This window comes from Narcine bancroftii, chromosome 1 (assembly GCF_036971445.1).
Source record: "Narcine bancroftii isolate sNarBan1 chromosome 1, sNarBan1.hap1, whole genome shotgun sequence".
In the NCBI taxonomy this organism is placed as follows: Eukaryota; Metazoa; Chordata; class Chondrichthyes; order Torpediniformes; family Narcinidae; genus Narcine; species Narcine bancroftii.
The window spans coordinates 250,751,839-250,773,134 of NC_091469.1; the positions used below are offsets into that span (position 1 = coordinate 250,751,839).

Genomic DNA, 21,296 nt, shown 5'->3' on the forward strand with positions numbered 1-21,296 from the left:
TCAGATTTCCAGCACCTGCTGTTTTTGATTTTTCACTCTCTCCCTTATCCATTTCCCTAGAACAGTCCTCTCTTTCCTGACCAAGAGATTTGAAACTCACAACTGGTTTAACCATTCACTACCTGGTCTGTGTGGGCCACAGCGAGGCTGTGAAACGGATCAGCCTGGAATGAAGAGATGTACCCCTTGGACATTCTTTATTCGGAACCCTCTCTCCGGCTCCTCCTTTGGAACGTGCTGAGAGCTCAGGGAAATCGTTGTGCCAAGGTTGAGACCATCCAATGGGAGCCTCAGTCCTGTCTTCCTTCAGTGGGTCTATTGAGTGAAAACATCAATGACACCCCACCTATTCCCAATGTCCAGCCGGGTTTATCCGCACTCAAGCTCTGGGGCGTAACCCCATAATGAGAGCAACTATATAAATGTTATTAGCTGAGCAATTAGTACATGCTCTGGCATGCCAGTAGGTTACCCGCCAGCGGCAAATTCTCAGGCTACCCGTGAACCCTCCGCACTGCCCAGCGTTTGTTTTACTTAATTCAAGCCCTGCTCGGCGCGCTTGGTTCGGCTCCAGCCCGGGTCAAGTGCCGCGGCAGTTCGCAGCGGGGAGCACCGGGCTCGGGGTAGGAGCGGGCGAGTGCAGCTCCCGCGGCGCCCGTGCGCCAGCCCAGCGCCGGGAGGAGATGGCAAGGCGGGCCAAGCATATGGCCAGTAATGCCGGCGACTCCAGCCCAGAGCCCGGTATCAAAGAGATAAACGAGACGTGGAAGGGGGCGATCGCCTGCCTGGGGGTCGCCTTACTTTTTCTGATGACCATCGGCGTCCTTTATTGGCAGGTGGTGGAGAAGCCCGACACCAACTGGGTTCTGAGGGGGCAGGTCAGCGGGCTGGTCTGGGACAAGAAAAGCCTGTCCTTCTCATTCAAGTCCCTCAGCCAGGATAAGACTTTCGCTCACATCGACGCCCGTCACTTGCCCGTACGAGGAGGCGCCGTGCTCAACAACCACTGCTGGTTCAACACAACCCGTTTCTGCCACACATGGGACGGCGTGGCGAATCTCCAGGTGTCATTGGATACACCGAATCAGAGTGTGGCGGAGTGTTACCGGGTGGAGTGGATACCCCTTAACTGCCAAGTGGCGCTCCAGGTAACTGCAACTGCTAAATTGGAGTTTGGTTCCTCTTATTTGTACGATGAACATTTAAAAATAAAAGGGAGGTTTGCTTTGATCACTTTCGTTTTATAGAATTAAGTAAAACCTACCGTTTGGCCCACCAGGACTTTTATATTTCCCACAGACTTCTTCTCAACGCGACTTTGTGTCATACAGTATCTCTATTACATAATTCTCAGCTGTGGTTCAGTGCTATCACTCTCCCCTCGGAGTCACGAGGTTGTGGGTTCAAGTTCCATGCTTGAGACCTCGTATGAGCAGAGTTCCAAGGGGGTCTGCCGAGACATCGTTGTGTTTTCAGGGAAGCAGTATCGAGACACGGCTACATTGAAAGGCAGCGTAAATGGGTCATTATGTGGCGAAGGTGGGGGTCGGGTGGGAAGAGGAGGGTATGCCCTGTGGCGGGGGGGAGGGGGGTGGGGAGATGGATATGCCCTGTGGCCGGGGGTGGGCGGGGACAGTGTGGGGGGCCGAGGGGTGTGAGGAGATGGATGGTGAGGGCGATTTGAGGGTGGGATGGGGGATGCCCTGTGGCACAGGGTTAGTGACGAGTTGGGGCTGTCTTCATTGTGTGTTGCATGAAGGGTTCAAGCCGAAAATGTTGGTTACATATTTTTACTTTTTGCTCGATAAAGGACACTGCTAGACCTGCTGAGTTTCTCCAGTATTGTGTGCTTTTGAGTTTCTCCAGTATTGTGAGTTTCTCCAGTATTGTGTGCTAGAGCGCATCAGATGTCCCCCAAAGTTCCTCAACATGATTATCCAACTGCACGAAAACCAACAAGGTCGGGTCAGATACAGCAATGAGCTCTCTGAACCCTTCTCCATTAACAATGGCGTGAAGCAAGGCTGTGTTCTCGCACCAACCCTCTTTTCAATCTTCTTCAGCATGATGCTGAACCAAGCCATGAAAGACCCCAACAATGAAGACGCTGTTTACATCCGGTACCGCACGGATGGCAGTCTCTTCAATCTGAGGCGCCTGCAAGCTCACACCAAGACACAAGAGAAACTTGTCCGTGAACTACTCTTTGCAGATGATGCCGCTTTAGTTGCCCATTCAGAGCCAGCTCTTCAGCGCTTGACGTCCTGCTTTGCGGAAACTGCCAAAATGTTTGGCCTGGAAGTCAGCCTGAAGAAAACTGAGGTCCTCCATCAGCCAGCTCCCCACCATGACTACCAGCCCCCCCACATCTCCATCGGGCACACAAAACTCAAAACGGTCAACCAGTTTACCTATCTCGGCTGCACCATTTCATCAGATGCAAGGATCGACAATGAGATAGACAACAGACTCGCCAAGGCAAATAGCGCCTTTGGAAGACTACACAAAAGAGTCTGGAAAAACAACCAACTGAAAAACCTCACAAAGATAAGCGTATACAGAGCCGTTGTCATACTCCTGTTCGGCTCCGAATCATGGGTCCTCTACCGGCACCACCTACGGCTCCTAGAACGCTTCCACCAGCGTTGTCTCCGCTCCATCCTCAACATCCATTGGAGCGCTCACACCCCTAACGTCGAGGTACTCGAGATGGCAGAGGTCGACAGCATCGAGTCCACGCTGCTGAAGATCCAGCTGCGCTGGATGGGTCACGTCTCCAGAATGGAGGACCATCGCCTTCCCAAGATCGTATTATATGGCGAGCTCTCCACTGGCCACCGTGACAGAGGTGCACCAAAGAAAAGGTACAAGGACTGCCTAAAGAAATCTCTTGGTGCCTGCCACATTGACCACCGCCAGTGGGCTGATAACGCCTCAAACCGTGCATCTTGGCGCCTCACAGTTTGGCGGGCAGCAGCCTCCTTTGAAGAAGACCGCAGAGCCCACCTCACTGACAAAAGGCAAAGGAGGAAAAACCCAACACCCAACCCCAACCAACCAATTTTCCCTTGCAACCGCTGCAATCGTGTCTGCCTGTCCCGCATCGGACTGGTCAGCCACAAACGAGCCTGCAGCTGACGTGGACTTTTTACCCCCTCCATAAATCTTCGTCCGCGAAGCCAAGCCAAAGAAAAGAAGAAGTCTTTAACTTACAAACTATGAGAGATAATTCCACTGAATTTAAAAAAAAAAATACTACATGTGCCGAGATTCTTTATTAAAGGTTAATTTGTTGAATTTATTTTTGGAAAAAAAAATTTAATACCTCATTAATATATGCAAATCCGACTACAGCCAATTCGGTTCCAATTACATTTGTAAGTTGAGGACTAACTGTGTCCTACTACACTCAAGAAGTGAACATCATTTGGGTTAGAAATGGAAGTTGCAATTTTGCATCCACTGATTTTCAGTAAAGAACCATTTTCTTGCACTCACCTTGTGTGCCTTGATTTGTCCAATGTCTAGAATTTATCAGTCTCTGAGTATACCAAATGAATGTGTATTTGCGGCCTTCTGAGGTAGAGCATTACAAGGATTCACAGTCCTTCAGGTGAAGAAATTATTTTCTTTTGCATCCTGAATAGTCAACTCATTATCAGACTATGACCAGCGGTTCTGCATAGTCCAGACAGTAGAGTATCAGAGCTATCAAGCACTGTAATGCTGGAATAAATTCAATCTCCTCTGCAGCTTTTCTCAATCTGCTTTCCCAGTAATTAGTCTCAGAACATTTGTTGCAAACCATCAGAAGTTTTTTCTTCCTATTGGTAAAGATACCAGACTCTATTATTGCCCTTTACAAATGCAGTAAAACATTTCTACTTTTGTGTTCAAATCCTCTTGCAATGAAGGCCAAAGCACAGTTTGTCTTCCTAATTGCTTGCATGTTCTCTGTGTTAACCCTCTGTAATAGGTTTACAAGGCAGCCCAGATCATTCTGAACACCATTTAATTTCAGAAGTGAAATGTTAAGTCAAGATTTTTTTTTGTCCTTTTCAGGTGAATGATAAATATTCCATAGCTTGACTTAAAGTGTAAAGGAGAGTTCTCTGATGTCAGGGAACATATTTTCCACACACTTAATTAGTGCAGATTTTCAAATGTATTATCATTCGATTACACAAGTACCACCCGAGGAAACTGCATTCTCTGGTCCTCAGCGCATAACATGCAGGCAAGCAACGGGACATGAGAAATATACAGTCAAACAATACATGTGCAGACAAATGTGTATACATTTATAGGAATAAATATTTCAGATATTAGAACCTCATATGGTTAGTGTGGGCATTTTTGATTGTTACCATTCTTTGTTCATCAGATCTTGTACACACAAATCAGATCTTGTACACACAAATCAGATCTTGTACACACAAATCAGATCTTGTACACACAAATCAGATCTTGTACACACAAATCAGATCTTGTACACACAAATCAGATCTTGTACACACAAATCAGATCTTGTACACACAAATCAGATCTTGTACACACAAATCAGATCTTGTACACACAAATCAGATCTTGTACACACAAATCAGATCTTGTACACACAAATCAGATCTTGTACACACAAATCAGATCTTGTACACACAAATCAGATCTTGTACACACAAATCAGATCTTGTACACACAAATCAGATCTTGTACACACAAATCAGATCTTGTACACACAAATCAGATCTTGTACACACAAATCAGATCTTGTACACACAAATCAGATCTTGTACACACAAATCAGATCTTGTACACACAAATCAGCTTCTGTGTTCCTAACATTACAATGACTACACTTCCAAACTCGTGAATAATAGTATAAATGAAATATGTTTATTGTCCATTTTCTCACAAGCCAATCAAAGTTTCCAGCAGGCAGTCTCATCACTTCATTTCTGATGACTTGATGTGATATTTTGTATCTCCATTAATTATTTGGACATTGTGGGACCTCAACTGCCAAGTAACAATCTTGTCAATGCCCTGATTTTCTTTTTCCTAGTGGGTATTAATATCTAATGATATGATTTTAATGATCCAGAGATGGTGAATAATGAACATTGATCAGTCTGCAATGATCTGGATTAGGTGTCTCGTGGCCTATAATTGGTATATAATCACCTACACACCAAATGTAATGATTCTGGTTAAATCTATAATGTTCTTAAATAATGTTTAATGATCATGCTTTGTCTATAATGATCTAGTGTCAATATTTCATGATCTAGAGAAATTAGTGTAGCAATCTAGATCCATAGAGCTGTATAGCACGGAAATGGAGCCAATGACCCAGTTAGTCCATGCTGACCACCATGCTTATCCCTCCAATCTCATTGGCTGCATATCCTTCTACTCTTTCTTGTCTATATACCAATCTAAATGCTTTTTAAAGGGACAGCACAGTTAGAACTCCACAGTTGCAGCGCCAACGATCAGGGGGTTTGAATCCCGTGCTGTCTGTCAGGAATTTGTATATTTTTCCTGTGTCTGTGTAGGTTTTTCCTGGGGGCTATGGTTTCTTCCTACTGGTCAAAACTTACTGAGGGTTGTAGATCAGTTGGACATAATTGAATGGCATGGGCTTGTGGGCCAAAAGGGCCAGTTACTGTGTTGTACTTTTTAAAATAAATAAATAAATAGATTGAAGTTTTTAACATTTAAAATATAAATGTTGTAATTGTATTTCTTCAACCATCTCTTGCAATATTCCATATGACTATTGCCCTCTGTGTTGAAAAAACCTGCCCCTCACATCAACTTTAACTTTCTCTCCTCCTATCTTGACCAATGCATTCTAGTTTTAGACTCCTCAATCCTGGAAAAAAGATTGATTATCTACCCCATTTATGGCCCATGTAATCTTGTAAGGGCCATGCTGAGCCTCCATCTCTCTAGTGAGGGGAAAAAAAATCTCAATCTATCCAATTTCTCCAAGTAATGAAAACCCTCCATTCCAGGCAACATCCTGATGAATCTCTTTTGCACTTTCTAATGCAACCACCTCTTTCCTGTAGTTTGGTGACCAGTCCATACAGAATACTACAAGTACTGTCTAACCAATGTTTTGGACAGCTGAAATATGGTGACCTAATTTTTACACTATGCCTCAGCCATTTTCAGGGATGTATGACTTCACAATAGTCTGGATTAAGTTCCATCTGGTGTTGCTTCGTCCAACTTTCCAGCTGGTTTATCTCTTCCAGTAGCCGAGGCAAATTCTTTGTTATCTTCAACTCCAATTTTTGTCATCATCAAACTTGTTAATCAAGCCCCCTATATTCTCATCCAAGCCCAATGTTGTGCCACAGGGATTGGTGCTGGAACCATTGTTGCTTGTTTAAATGATAAACAACAAAGGACCCAGCACCAATCCCTTTGGTACAATTCTGCAACTCTAGTTACAGACTTCTAGAAAGAAACCTAACCCTTCTTCACTACCCTTTACTTCCTATCACCAAACATGTTTTGGATACAGTTGACCAACTTATCTTAGATTCCCTGTCCTTTAACCTTGTGGACTAGGCTACCATGTAGGACCTTGTCAAAAGCTTTGCTAAAGTCCACATATTTCACATCCACTGCACTACCTTGTTCAGTTATCCCAGTCATCCTATCAGATTTGTGAGATTTTATTATTTCCCCTGCACAAAACCACGCTAATTTCCCTGCCTTTCCAAGTGAACACAAATCCTGTCCCTTGGAATATCTTCCAATAATTTTCATTGAATTGACTGTAATCACTTATTAATGAGTAAAAAAAAACAAGAACCTATGTTTATGGTTAATGTTTAGTCGGGTATCTCTTGCCTCATTCATGTAAAAAAAAAATCTAGTTTCCGAATTGGTCTTAGAACTCTCAAAGCCTGAGTGGAAACAAGCCACTTTCAAACCCATAGGGATTGACTAAGAAGAAGTGTTAATGTTTGATGCATCATTATGCAAGAATCATGTGTTATTGTGTAATGATTTAGAACCCAATAGATGATATTGTTGCTCTAAGGATTGAGTTGGTGGGAAGTGTAGAAGGATATGGTAGCCATTGAAATATTATGTTGAGTCCAAATTGGTGGTGGATTGCTGTTTGGTGTAAATTGCATGGAGAAGAGTCTGATGGTAATAATGCACTTGTTAAGAGAAAGGATTTGATGATATCTTAATTAACTTTAATTCACGAGTGAATAATTAAGATCGAGCTGCTGGAATCTTGAGTAAACAGCGAAGCTGGAGGGATTGAATGGGTCAGGCACCAATCATGGAGAGAAATAGACAGTCTACATTCTTTTATCTAGGGTCCTATTTATTGCTTTACCACTCTCACCCTCCCTCTTTCTTCCCCACATCCCCTCTCCCAACTTTTTATGCTGGAGATCTCCTCGTCCTACAGTCTCAAAGAAAGCATCCTGACTGTTAATTTCACTCCATGGATACTGTATGGCTTGTTGAGAAATTTATTGTGTGCTCTCATTCAACCTCTCTCTTCACCTCTCCCACCTTCTGCCCAATACCCTATCACCTCTCATCCAGTCAACTTACTTTTCTCTCTAACACCCCCCCCCCCCAAATGGTGGTTCCTCCCTCATTCAACCTCTCTCTTCACCTCTCCCACCTTCTGCCCAATACCCTATCACCTCTCATCCAGTCGGCTTACTTTTCTCTCTAACCACCCCCCCCCAACAGTAGTTCCTCCCTCATTCAACCTGTCTCTTCACCTCTCCCACCTTCTGCCCAATACCTTATCACCTCTCATCCAGTCGGCTTGCTTTTCTCTCTTAAACCCCCCCCCCCACAGTCATTCCTCCCTCATTCAACCTCTCTCTTCACTCTCCCACCTTCTGCCCAATACCCTATCACCTCTCATCCAGTCGGCTTACTTTTCTCTCTAACCCTCCCCCCCCAACAGTGGTTCCTCCCTCATTCAACCTGTCTCTTCACCTCTCCCACCTTCTGCCCAATACTCTATCACCTCTCATCTTCCCAGTTTGAGTTTCTCCAGCTTCTTGTTGTTACTTAATGCATTCATGGTTGGGTTGAATGCACCATAACATAGTTAGTGTATTGGTGCACCTGATATTCAAGTGCAGACTTGGACATTTGCTGCTTTGCATACTGTGAAATCATACTGTACAACATTAAGCATAGTACATTGTTATATATATTTGCTATGCTGTTTGAATTTGTGATTATGAGGGAGCAGCATGGTTGACATAGCAGTTGATGCAATGCCTTTACACCACCACCGATCAGGACCAGGGTTTGAATCCCGCACTGTCTGTCAGGAGTTTGTATGTTCTTCCCATGTCTGCGTGGGTTTTCTCCCAAGGCCTCTGGTATCCTACCAAAGTTTGAAATGTACCCAGGGTGTAGGTTAATTGGGTGTAAATTGGGCATCACGGGCTTGTGAGATGAAATGGTCAGTTAACATAATCTGTCTAAATTAAATTAAATTTCTGTGGTTTATAATAACTAGTACATGTTGTAGTTATGAACTAGTAAGAAAATATTTTTTGTGTGCATTGACTATTGCAGATCTTATTTATGTTACTCCTGATTATTTTAAATACTTTGTCAGCCATTCTCAACAAGACTCACAGCACATTTAAGTAAAATCGTTGTTTTCTTTTCACCTCACGTAACATAAATATTTTTTTATGTAGACAGCAGGATGATCCAAAAATTAATTGCTTCATAGGGAAAGGAGCCCATAAACTTTGGGCAGAGTCCTAAGGGAGCCATAGCCAAAAAAAAAAGTTGAGAATGGCTGCTCTAAATGGATGTTAAAGCAGAGATAGAATCATTGCAATTGTCCCTGGTTTCTCTTAACTGATGTTCGTTAATACTGTATTTATAATTTTGTGGCAGGATGATCACAAATCAATTCTGTTGATTGTTTCTTTCCAACTGCGTCATGTGATCATTATATTTGACGGAATTTACTGTGAGAATTAATTTTTCTACAAGTAGAAAACTTCTGGCTCGGGGTGTGAGAATGTGGTGTAAATATTAGTTACTGTGTATTGCCCTTCCTTTGAATGTCAAATGCATGCTAGCTATTGTTCATTTGTCTGCTTACGAAAGCAAAGATGTAGAAATAAATTAGTGACCATTTGGAGGTCAGAATTTAATCTCAATTCAAATTTATAATTGGCAGAAAACTCAGAACATTTTCCTGTTTGCTTGGAGAGTGTGGAGCAAGGATCATCTCCCTGGTGATTAATACCTTAGAATTTGTCTTGCATGCAAAGCAGGAAAGGCCAAATATGTTAATATCAAATTCTTTGATTACTTAGTCTTCCATTGTGGATTCATGAAATGTACTGTAATTGTGTGAGGCATTGTTATTGTAGTGGGGGGGGGGGGTGTCCGATGAAGTCGCGCAGAATTAATTTTGATCTGGCTTAATCCACAGCCAAAAATTCTGAGGCTGTAACTGATGTGGAGTCAGGCAAAAGATCTAACAAAGTGGCTGAATGATGGCACTGTTCTCAAGGCTGCACAAGTTGCAGCTTGCCTACCACTCGCCTCTCTCTTTGCAATAGATGAGACTTTACAGGAATGGATCTGTCTATCATCTTGGGCACTAACAAATGTCTTATTACAAGGAAATATTGTGCCGGAGGTTATTTATTTTCTCTCCTTGCCTGACCACTTCACTCTGTTTGGCTTCAAACCATGCTTGGTGGAGGGGCACAAGTATCCAACAGAACTTTAACAAATTTTCTCATACTCTGCTCTCCAGGGCATTATGGAATAGAACTATAGAACATTGGAGCACAGAAGCAGATCCTTTGGCCCTTCTAGTTCATGCCAAACTATTATTTTACCTAGTTTCACTGATCTGCACCCCAACCATATCTCTCCCATCCACGTATCTGTCCAAATTCTTCTTATCCATGAAAATTTACCCTGCAATCTCCATTTAGGCTAGCAGCCTGTTCTACACTCCCACCACTCTCTGTGTGAAGAAGTACCCCCCTAATGTTCCCCCAATAGAATAGGAGGAATTAAAATGCATGCTTCTAATATTGTGGCTTTTAAAGGAAATTCTGCAAAATCAATATATCTAATTAACATTCAGGGTATATATAGCCTTTGATGGCAGGGTAGAATTTGTTTCTCATTCTTGGTTGCTTGGAAATGGATAGGTATTCTTTCCTGCGGAACATGAGTGAACTAGCTGATAAAACAACAGTTAGTTTTATTGATGCCTCCTCTTTGTTTCTAGATTCTTGACACCATTTGAATTCACTTCCTCTAGTTATTATTCCAAGTATCTGATGTGATAATCCAGTGAAATAACTGTGGAACTGCTTTGAGAGGCATAGGGTGTACAGCCAGCATCTTTTTTTCCTGGGATGACAGTAACAAACAGTGATGACATCTGTTTAATTGAAGGGAGGAAAGTTCAATGGTGGCATCAAGGGAATGTTTTTTTTTAAATACATAAGTGGGTGCCTGGGATGCATTGCCAGGGTGGTTGTTACAATAGGGACATTTAAAAGACTCTTCAACAGGCACATGAGTGCAAGAAAAATAGAGGGTTGTGTGTGTGAGGTAGGGAAGGTTTAGATTGTTGAGTAAGTTTGTATAGGTTGGCGTAACTAAGGATGCTGAGGGCAAGGCGGGCTCCTGAATGGACCTAGGCACTGAAGGTTTCCACAGGTCAGAGGTTTGGATCTGGGTTGGGTTGCTGATGGTTTGAACGTTGTGTTATGTTGATGCAGAGGCTATTGGAGCACTGGAGGTGAATCCATGGACACTGACTCTTTTGGGTGGGGTGGGGTCGGGGGGGGGGAAGGGAAACTCTTTTTGCTTCTTTCTCTGACTGTAAGAGGTGCCGACTAAAGCTAATGGTAAATCTTTGTCTGCCATATGACAGACTAAAGGCAATTTCGTGTAATATTACATTTCTGTTTTATTACATGACAATAAATAGTATATGAAAGCTAAATAAAACTGTTTGACCCTACCAATTGGGGATTTGGTAAGATGAATGTACATGATGGAGGAACGTTAAATTGGTGTAGAGACTCCATTAGAGGGCATCCATATTTTTAAGGTTCAATTTATTGTCATATTAATAAAACAATGTCATATTTCATGAAATTTCTTTTTGCCTGTTGCAAGGCAGACACATTTGCCAGCAGCAGGAGCACTTCTTACAGTCAGTTGGAGAGAGAGAAGCAAAAGAGAATCTTCCCCCCCCCCCACCACCTAGTCAACGAGTGACCCTAGATTTTCCCCCAGTGCTTCGGCAGCCCCTGTAGCCACCCATGGTCCAGTCCAAACTACTGGCAACCCGAGCTCCTGATCGGAACCTCCAACACGGTCAGGAACCTCCTCGCATCCTGATTCTGAGAGTTGCCAGTCTCCAGCAGTCTGCAGCTTGGTGCGTCTCCCGACAGCTTACATGGGTTCCTTGCCTTGAGTTGCCAGCAGCCTGCCACATGCACTGGTCCCTCAGCTGCAAAGTCCCCTCGCTGGTCTGCCACTATAGTCACAGTCCACGCGGGTAATTTCCTCTGCTTCTCCCTCTCAGAAAGTGCGTGATCTTCCTGTACTCTTGTGCCCTGCTCCAGTCCTCCACTTCCTTGTAGACTGCAGCCCATCATGGCCGCTGCCATTTTGGGCACAGACCCGTGGTCGCTGGATTTCAACTGAAACCACCATTGGCTCCCTCGATGGGCCGTTCAAAGCCAGTGTGGAGCTGATGGCAGTCAACTGGCTGCCTGGACTCCATGGGGGTGCTGCATCTTCACTCCCTTGCTCCCTGCAGGTCCACACCAGTGGCAGTGCTGCCACTGCAATGGCTTCGGCAGCACCACCATCTTCGAACCTAATCATGTCAAGGTTTGGAAACAAAAGCTAGGGTTCACTGCTGGAATGGACAGCCTTCTATGTGGCTGCAGATGTTACGGGAGGTTAGGAGGCAAATCCATGGACACTCGGTTTCTTTGAAGGGACTCTCTTGTTTCTCTTTTGGTTCATGTTCTCTTATTTGTGGCTTTATGGCAAGCATAAGTTAACAGATATTGTGTACATGATAAAGAACCTGAACCATGGGTGTCAGAAAAAGTCCCAGTAAATTTATAGGTTGGGTGGAAGATGTAAAGTTCAAGAAATTGTCAAGTTCTCAATGGGTGCATGATGTAGCACCAATGCATTTGTCACTATAGCAGAGGAAGAGTTGGGCTGTAGGATGGGAACAGGGACTGTTCCACATACCTGACATAATTTAGGCTCGTGTGTGTGTCCATGGCTGCACCCTAGATTTGGAGGAAATGAGAGAAGTCAATGGAAAAAGTTGTTGAGGGTGTGGACACAGTTTGCCAAGCAGAGGAGAATGTAAGTTGATGGGGACTGAATGGCTTTCTTCAAGAAAGAAGTGGAGGGCTATGAGACCTTCCTGATATAGAATGAAGGTAAAAGTTTCATTATTGTTATGCAATACTACATTTAGAATGTAATATACATGAAATTCTTTACTATGTCCACCGTAAAGTGGACAGAGAGTCACCACTTTGCCAGTGCCCCTCAGAAACCTACAGCATCTGGTGTTCTTGGTGGTTTCCCCTCCAAGAACTTACCAGTCCTGAGCCAGCTTAGCTTCCGAGATCAGACAATCTCGGGCATATTCAGGTTATATGGTGGTGTAAAAAGATTATACATCCATGCTGAAGATGATGAGGTGGGTGCTGGAGAATTAGAATTCTTCAGAGATGGAGAGCATGACTGGTGAATCAGAATCTAATGTCACGAAGATGTCATGAAATTTGTTGTTTTGTGGCAGCATCTCTGTGTGAACATTATAAGCCACCTTACACAAAAAGAGTGCAAGAGAAAGTCAAAGTAAGGCAGGGTCTGTGGTTCATTGAACATTTGGGAATCTGATGGCAGAGGGATACTGAAAGGTGGTCTTCAGGTCCCTGTACCCTTTTCCTGATGGTAGCAGAGTGAAAAGAGGTTGTGAGGGTACTTTCAAAAGACACTGCCTCTTGTAGATGTCCTTGATAGACTAAAGACTGGGGTCTGTGATGTCACAGGCAGAGTTGATGATCCTCTGGAGTTTTTTTGTCCTGAGCATTGGCAACTCCGTACCAGTTAGTGATGCAACCAGCCAGAATGCTCTCCATGCAGGACGTGCAGAAGTTTTTTTTAAGTCTTCAGTGATATACTAAATTTCTTCAAACTCCTCAAAGTATAACCACTGACAAGCCTTCTTCATGATTGCATCAATATGGAGGTGCCAGGGCAAATCCTCAGAAATGTTGACTCCCAAGCATTTGAAGATCTTTACCCTCTCTACTGCTGAGCCCTCCATGAGGACTGGTTCATGTTCTCCCAATGTCCACAATAATTTTCTTAGTTTTGCTAACGTTGAATGCAAGGTTTTTGGTGTGACACCACACAACGAGCTGATCTGTCTCCCTCCTGTACGCTTCCTCATTACCATTTGTGATTCTGCCGACAACTATGGTGACATCATTGGCAAATGTACCTAACTGCAGAGTCATGGGTATATAATGAGTAGGGGAGTGGGCTAAACACGACCATCAGTAAGGAAGAGACAGTGTTTCCCATTTGTACTGACTGTGGTTGTCTGATGAGGAAGTCAAGGATCCAGTTACAGAGGGGGGGTGCAAAGGATTAGGGTTTGGAGCTTGTTGACCAGCACTGAGGAAAAAATGGTGTTGAAGGCTGAACTGCAATTGATGAAGGACAGCCATATGTATGAGTTTTGGGTAGGAGTTGGAAGCAGGCAGAGCAAGGTTGGGATACAGTCAGATTGGAGGTAGTGGCGGGGAGATCGCCTGAATTGATGAGCTCCATGATAGTCCTGATGATGGTTGGTGGGGGTCTTAGTGAAGATGCATGCAAAAGCTGGTTTCTGGCCACGCAGAGTTCAGTACACCAGATCACAACCACGCCTCCCTTGTCTGTGGGTTTGATGGTGAAGTTGGGGTTGGTGCAGAGTGAGCGGTGAACGGGGCTGAAACTTTCAGTATCGCGGCATGGATGTCGTTGAAGTATGGGAATAGAGGTACAAATGTGAGACCTTTGCTGAGTATGGACTGTTCAGCATCTGCGAAGGGAGATCAGAAAGATTGGTAAAGCCAGGATCTGGTGTGGGATTAGGAGACTGGGGGAGGGGGAAGGGGAGGTGTGGAAGTGGTGGAGAATTGTAAAATTGTGGAGGCTTGTAAAAAGATTAGCCTGCAGAGTTAAGAGGAAAGATGTAGGACCCAGCTGCACCCTGAGAGTTGACAAGTTTAGCCAATTTGTTCGCATGATTCTAGGGGCTCTGGACTACCTGAGGTTGCAGAAGAATTCCTGTGAAGGAATCAATTTGCTCGTGTGGGGAATAGCAGCTGGATTAAATGGAAACCATCAGTATTCATAGTTTTCTGGTTTGAGGAGATTCTGGTTTGCTGGAGACCTGTCGTGCGTTGGGTGTCGTCGTGGTTTGAGGTGGTTGTTGTTTGATGGGTCCCATGGTAGGTGTTGGGCTGGGCTGGGTTCACTGAGGTACTGTGGGCCCTTGTTGTGGGGAGTCATTAGGTATGTTGGAGGATTGGAGATGGGTGAGGTTGTGGTCCTTGATGGAGGTAAGAAATGGGGAAAAATTATTAATTGAAGGAGGGGATCCAGCAGGATAAATTAGAATTCAATAGAGGGTCTGAAGATAGTGACCCATGGAAGGGCATGGGTCCTTGAGGGAGAATCATCGAGCAGTGATTTCCAGGCAGACAAAGGAAAAATAATCAAGGATGTGCTCGATGCTTATCTGGAAGGGGGAAAAAAGTGCAATATGTCCATTTACTCTTGGGAATCTCTGAACACTCTAAAGGGAGAATGAACACTTCTAGCAATGTTGAGGACTTTGAGCCTACATATCAGGAGGATCCAGAAGCCCTGAATAAACAGGGGAAGGAGTGAACTGCCCTGCAAATTATCAATCTGTCTCCCCATCTGGTACTTCCTGCCCCATCAGTGAAAATATGCTTTTTCTACAATTGGCTTTGCTAGTTGCCTTAGAAACCACAAAACTGGAAGCAAGTCATCCTCCATCTTGAGGGTCTGCTAAGAAGAAGAAAGAATTCAGGATGAAGAAAGAAAAAATTATTTGCTCTGTTTAAAAGGTGGAGTTTGCTACCACTGAGTAGTTGAAGCTTAAATACATTAAAGATAAAATTAGAGAAGGACATGAGGGGAAATGGTGTATGTTACACAGAGTTTGCTGAGATATGGTGGGAATGAGCTAGTACTGAACCTAATCTCTTTCTATAATGTGCTTTCAGTGTTTTCTGCACTGTTGAATAATTGGATTCTCTTTGACATGCCTGCAGGACTGCTTTTCCATGGTGAATACCTCCTGGTATGGAGGAGGAAGTATGCGCTTACAGTACTGGCCCATAAACAATGCCAACATTGACTTGCAGCCATTCATTATTAGTGACCTGCAGGACACGCCCACGGGTTATGGATCTGTATTAGAGAGATACTTTCTTGGATCAACAGGTGGGTTCAATATGTAATGCTACATCGTATGGAAATTGTACTGTCAAAATTTTGGCTCAGCTCAATTCTTCTGGTTAGATGTTGCTTGGCAATGAATAAATCAATGTAACATTTTATAGTGCAAATATATTGAAGATGGTTGTCTTTGAAGCAGTTCTGAGCCTGTTGGGAATCGTCAGGATAAACCATTGGATACTGTGGATTCCCTTTTCTGGATGGAGTTACAGAAATGGACATTGACCCACTATGTCCATGCCACCCATTTTCGTCATCTATGCTACTCCCTTTTGCCTGCATTAAATCTGTATCCTATGCCATGCCTATTCATACGCATGTCCAATTGCCACATGGTGATTGCATTCACCACCTTGATCATTGATTTCCAGATATCAATCATATACTGCATTTTTTTAAAAATACTGATTTCCCCCTTTTATACTCCTCCTTCTCACTTTAAATCTTTTTATCCACAGGGATAAAAGCCTAGCATTTCCATTCTCCAATGTATAGAATTGATTTATCTATCAATATTCATAATGTATGAAGAATGTTATAAAATTGTACTGCCAATACAATTACAAACTTTTTGAAGTGAAGTCATTGTTGCTACATGGGAAACATCATCTAAATTTGTTAAAAGCAATCTCCTTACATATTTGTTTCTCTAATGCTGAATATTAGGGTGGGGCCTATAATACAGTTCAAAAAAAAGTGATCATCCCTTCTTGTTTTTAAATTCCACCCTTACAACCTCACTGAATGATGTCCCAATATTAACTGTAATGTTCTACATTTGAAGTACTGACATGTTGTCTTCCCTAGTCAAAAGTGTAGCTTCCCCTTCCTCTTTCTCCTGCACTGTTTGTGCTGGCACCTCACTCAGTCATGTTTCTGATTGGTCTATAATATCTTCTATACCAATTCAGACTGTACCTTATCTGTAATGTTTCTTGCATTAAAATAAATGCAGTTAAATTGATCAGATCTCCTTTACTCACTGTCTTAAAATGTAGAACAGTACAGCACATGCCCTTCAGCCCTCTATGTTCTGCTGAGACATATAAACCTACTCCACATCAGTCTAACCTTTCCCTCCCTCACAGCTAATAGGCAAAGATGAAAGAAAAATGGAAGGCTATCTAGGAGTCTTTTAAATGTGCCTGTTGTATCAGTCTCCACCATCAAACCTGACAATGTATTCCAGGCACCCACCACTCTGAGTAAAAAAAAAACAAAAAAAAAACCCTGCCTCTGACCTTTCCCTGAAACTTTCTTTCATTTGCATGTAATGCGCAGCTAGAGGAGGTACCAGCACTCCTGAAGCCACCCCAGGATACTCAGCCAGACCAGGGGGCCCAGTGATGGTGACAGCCTGGGCTGCATGACAAGGAGAGGGAAGAGGGAGTGGGCACTGGAGGAATGACCTCTGCAGAGGAGCAGAGCCAGCAGCACATGAGAGTTTCTCTCTCGTGCTGGGCCATACCACAGCAGAGTGCTGCCAATGTGCAGTAAAGAGGGTTAGGCAGTAATCATGATCCTCTGCAGGGAGCAGCTTCAAAAGTCAGGAAGCTGAATTTGGGCTAGGAGTGCTTCAGTGAGGTATGACCTGACCCAGAGGTGGGGTGCAAGTCCAGGCACTCTGGCAAGAGGGAAGCAAGATGACAGAGATGGGGAGGAGAGGCTGGAAGGGGTAACTAATGAGGGCCTCATCCACTTGCCAGAACAAACCTGGAGCTGGTAGCAGCAGTGAAGGTCTTGTCAGTGGCCACAGGCAAGCCTTGGTCTTACTGAATGGAGTCAGCACCATTTGCACAGAGGTTAGGCTGCTCCACTTCCAGTAGCCACTCTCCTCTCTTCTTCCCCCCCCTCCCCCATCCTGCCGGCAACTGGGAAGAGGGGAGCAGAAGGTGGGACAGGGAGAAGCAGAACTGTGGGCCCCCTGCCACAGGAGAGTCTCTTCACTCATCATGGTCTCGATTGTGGACGCTGGAATAGTGCAGGTATCTGTAGAGACCAGTGGCAGGAGTCGTCCATTCAACCCGTTGAGCCTGCTCCTTCATTCAGTGAAATCACATCTGATCTGGTTGTGAACCCAGCTTTGCCTTTCCCCCAAAAACCTTAAATCCCCTTTGATGCAAAAATCTATCTTACTGTATCTTAAATGTATTTAATGAGGCAGCCTCTACTACTTCCTTGGGCAGAGATTTCCACTGAAAATTAGTCAGGACTTCAAAATATTTGGTATGTATACTTTTTTGATTATTCAAACTAATGCAAATTAGCAGTTTAAAAACTGCATACATGAATAAATTTATTACCAGTTATGTGCAAAATGAAAAAAGTGTTAGTGTAAAAATGTATGTTGTGATCGCGAGGACATGCAGCAAATAAAGCACACCAGCAGCTGTGAGTGAGCCAGACTAACTTGTTTTAATCAAACGCGTGAATTGTATCTCCCAATTTCTGATGACCCTTGTGACTCCTGGGTTGAAAATGACATCAGCTCCAAGGGGTGGAGCCGGGCCAGCTTTCTACCCCCTGCGAGTCCTCAGCTCCATAACCTGGTTTGTTTGCGGAGTGGCTCAGCCTACCACAATGTAATTTTTTTTTAATGTCTTGCAGCTTTCTAACATCTTAAGTTTATTGCATATGGCACATGTTAACCAAGTTTGGCCACCCCAACACTAGATTTGCATTCGGACTCATCGTTATTTGCTACCCAGTCCACTATGCAGTTATGGGGAAAATGTTGAAACGTGCTAATAAATGCAGAAAATTTGAATAATTTGGCTGGCATTCTCTCCTTTGATCCTTCTTTTCACAAGAAAAGGAATAGAAGTAGGCCATTTGGCCCATCAGGTCTGCTCTGCAAATCCACCCTGAGCTAAACTGTTCTCGCATCTATTTCCAACTTCCAGTCTTTTTTCCCATATCCCTTGATACCTTAACTAATTAGATACCTTTCAAACTCCCCCAGTGATCCAGCCTCCACAGCTGTAGGTGGTAAAGAATTCCACAAATCCATGACCCTCTGGCTAATGAAATTTCTCCTCATCTCTGTTTTAAATGGGCACCTTCTAATTCTAAGACTGTGCTCTCTTGTCCTGGATTCACCCACCAAGGGAAACATTAGATTCACATCTACTTTGTCCAATCCTTTCAGCATTTGAAATGTTTCCGAGATCCCCTTTCATTCTTCTATATTCCAATGAATATAGTTCTAGAGTCACTAAATGTTCCTCATATGTTAGCCTATGCATTCCAGGAATCATTCTGGTAAATCTTTGTACTCTCTCCAACGTTATTACATCCCTCCTAAGATAAGGGGGCCAAAACTGCACACAGTACTTCAAATGAGTTCTCACCAATGCCCCATAGTACCCCATCAACACTTTACTTTTCTGCACTATTCCCCTTGAAACAAAGTTCATCAAAGCTTCAGGGAAATCTCAGACAGTGCTGGCTGTCCAAACCAACAAAAGGTGTTAATTGGATTTGATGAGGGAAGACGCAAGAACTGATTTTTTCTATATGAAAGGAGATGAGTGAAAATGAAGAGAGAACGGGGGAAGGTGAAATGTGGATTGGGTGAATAGGGGGGGAGGGGAAGGAAAGAGTGTTTACGAAAGCCAAAGTCGATGTTAATGCCATCCAGTTGGAGGGTGCCTAGATAGAAGATGAGGTGTTATTCCTCTAATTTGTGAGTAGTCTCAGTCTGATAATGCAAAAGACCATGGATAGACATGTCAGCAAGGACAAGGGATGGAGAATTGAAATGGGTGGCCACTGGGAGATCCACACTATTGCAATGGACAGAGTGCTCAACAAAGTGATCTCCCAGTCTGCACCCAGTCTCTCCGATGTAGAGGAGACCACAACAGAGCACTGGATGCAGTAGATGACCTCTGTAAATTCACAAGTGAAATGTTGCTTCACTTGGAAGGACTGTTTGGGGTCCTGAATGGTGGGGAGAGAGGAGGTGTGGGTACAAGTGGAGCATCTCCTGCAGTCACAGGGGTATATCCCAAGGGGACAACTGATGGGGAGGGAGAAGTGGAATCATTGTGGAAGGTGGGGAGGAGAGGGGAATATGTCTGGTGATGGCATCACCTAGTAGGTGGTGGAAACAACAGAGGAAGATGTATTGGATGCAGAGGCTGGTGGGGTGGTAGGTGAAGACGAGAGGAATCCTGTCCTTGTTGTGCGTGGGGTTGGAGGGGGCCAGGGCTGAAGTGTGGGTAATGGTGTATATGTGGGTGAGGGTCTAGTTGATGGTGGTAAAGGGAAAGCTACCTTGATTGAAGAAGGAGGACATCCCTGATCTGGCATGGAGATCCTCGACCTGGGTGAAGTAATGTAGGCTGTGCAGATGAGGGCTGAGTTGATGGTCAAGTGAAATCCATGTTGTTTGAAGGAGGGCTTCTCTGATGATCTGGCATTGAAGTCCTTGACTTGGGTGCAGATGTGATGGAGAATTTGAGAGAATGGAATGGAATCATTACAGGGGCCAGAAGAGGTGTAGTTGAGGTTAGCAGGTGGTGGTGGAGGGAGACTGGTTGGGTTTATTGAGGCCTTCAGTATGTGAGATGGAGATGTATAAACATGGAGAAAGTGGGATGAGTCATTAATGAGATAAAAACAGGGATACGCAACTTCATTTGTGTTGAAGGATCAAAGCAGCTAGGATGGTTTTCCTGAGCCAGAGAAGGGAGCAGAAAGCAAAGTGGTGCAGCTAATATTGCGGCTTCTTCAACCGGGTTTGAATCCTGTTCTCCAATGCTGTCAGTATGGAGTTGGCACCACCTTTGTGTGCAACTCTGTGGATTTCTTCAGGGTGCTTTAGCTTCTTGCCACATCCCAAAGATGTGTATGTGGGTAAATTAATTGCCAGTTGTGAATGAGTGCTAGAATCTTGGGTGGTGGGGGGGGAGGGAGGTGGAAATTGTTGAGATGTGGGGAAAATAAAATGGTTGTGATAGGATTAATGTAAAAAGTGAGCGCTTGCTGGTTGGAATGGACTCAGTGGCCTGAAGAGCCTATAATCCATGTTGTATCTCACTTTGACTCTCAAAGTTCCAAAGTGCTTTAATGAAACACTTTAGTGTTGTGTTGGTAATTATTTAGTTTTGAATGATTGAGAAACGAGGGGGAATCAGAAAAAATCTATTCATAAAATGAATAATCGTGATCTGGAACATAATACTGGTAAGAGCTGGGGTCAGATTCTACAAGAACTTTCGAAAGGCATTTGGACATGCACAAACCAATAGGTTATCTGAGCATTGCATACAGCTGTGGAATGAGCACAATTTACAGAATATGGGATTACAATTAAAAGGAAGATCATTTGACACCAAGCAAGGGTAGTATGAGAGGGGAATTGCATAGTAGGGGCATTAAGGGATATGAGGAAATGGCAGGTAGGTGGAGATTAACTATTTCTTGTGTTCTAGTGTTGAGAGCACTGTTCTGGAGTTCATTCAGGTGCCTGATGACTGCAGAAAAGAAACTCTTCCCCCACATTCTTGAGTCTTAATCCTGATGGGATAAGGGAAAAAAAAAGTGTGCCTGGGATGTAAATTGTTTTTTGGCGTGTTGGCTGCCTTTCTTTGTCAGTGGGAGAAGTAGATGGAGTCCATGAAGGGGAGGGATGTTATGTTCTCAGCTAGTTTCACTACCTTCTGCAGTTCCTTCTGATTTTGAGCAGAGCAGCCCCCTTT

General features: G+C 43.8%; 1 protein-coding gene across 1 annotated transcript in view; it reads left to right on the plus strand.

Annotated features, from left to right (window-relative positions):
- Window positions 1-683: 683 nt before the first annotated feature.
- LOC138741061 (SITS-binding protein) overlaps window positions 684-21,296 on the plus strand; it is a 70,378-nt gene continuing 49,765 nt past the window's right edge. Inside the window, exons 1-2 of the mRNA XM_069894551.1 lie at window positions 684-1,148; window positions 15,405-15,576. Coding sequence (XP_069750652.1) covers window positions 684-1,148; window positions 15,405-15,576 — 637 coding nt within the window. The remainder of the gene's footprint in view (window positions 1,149-15,404; window positions 15,577-21,296) is intronic.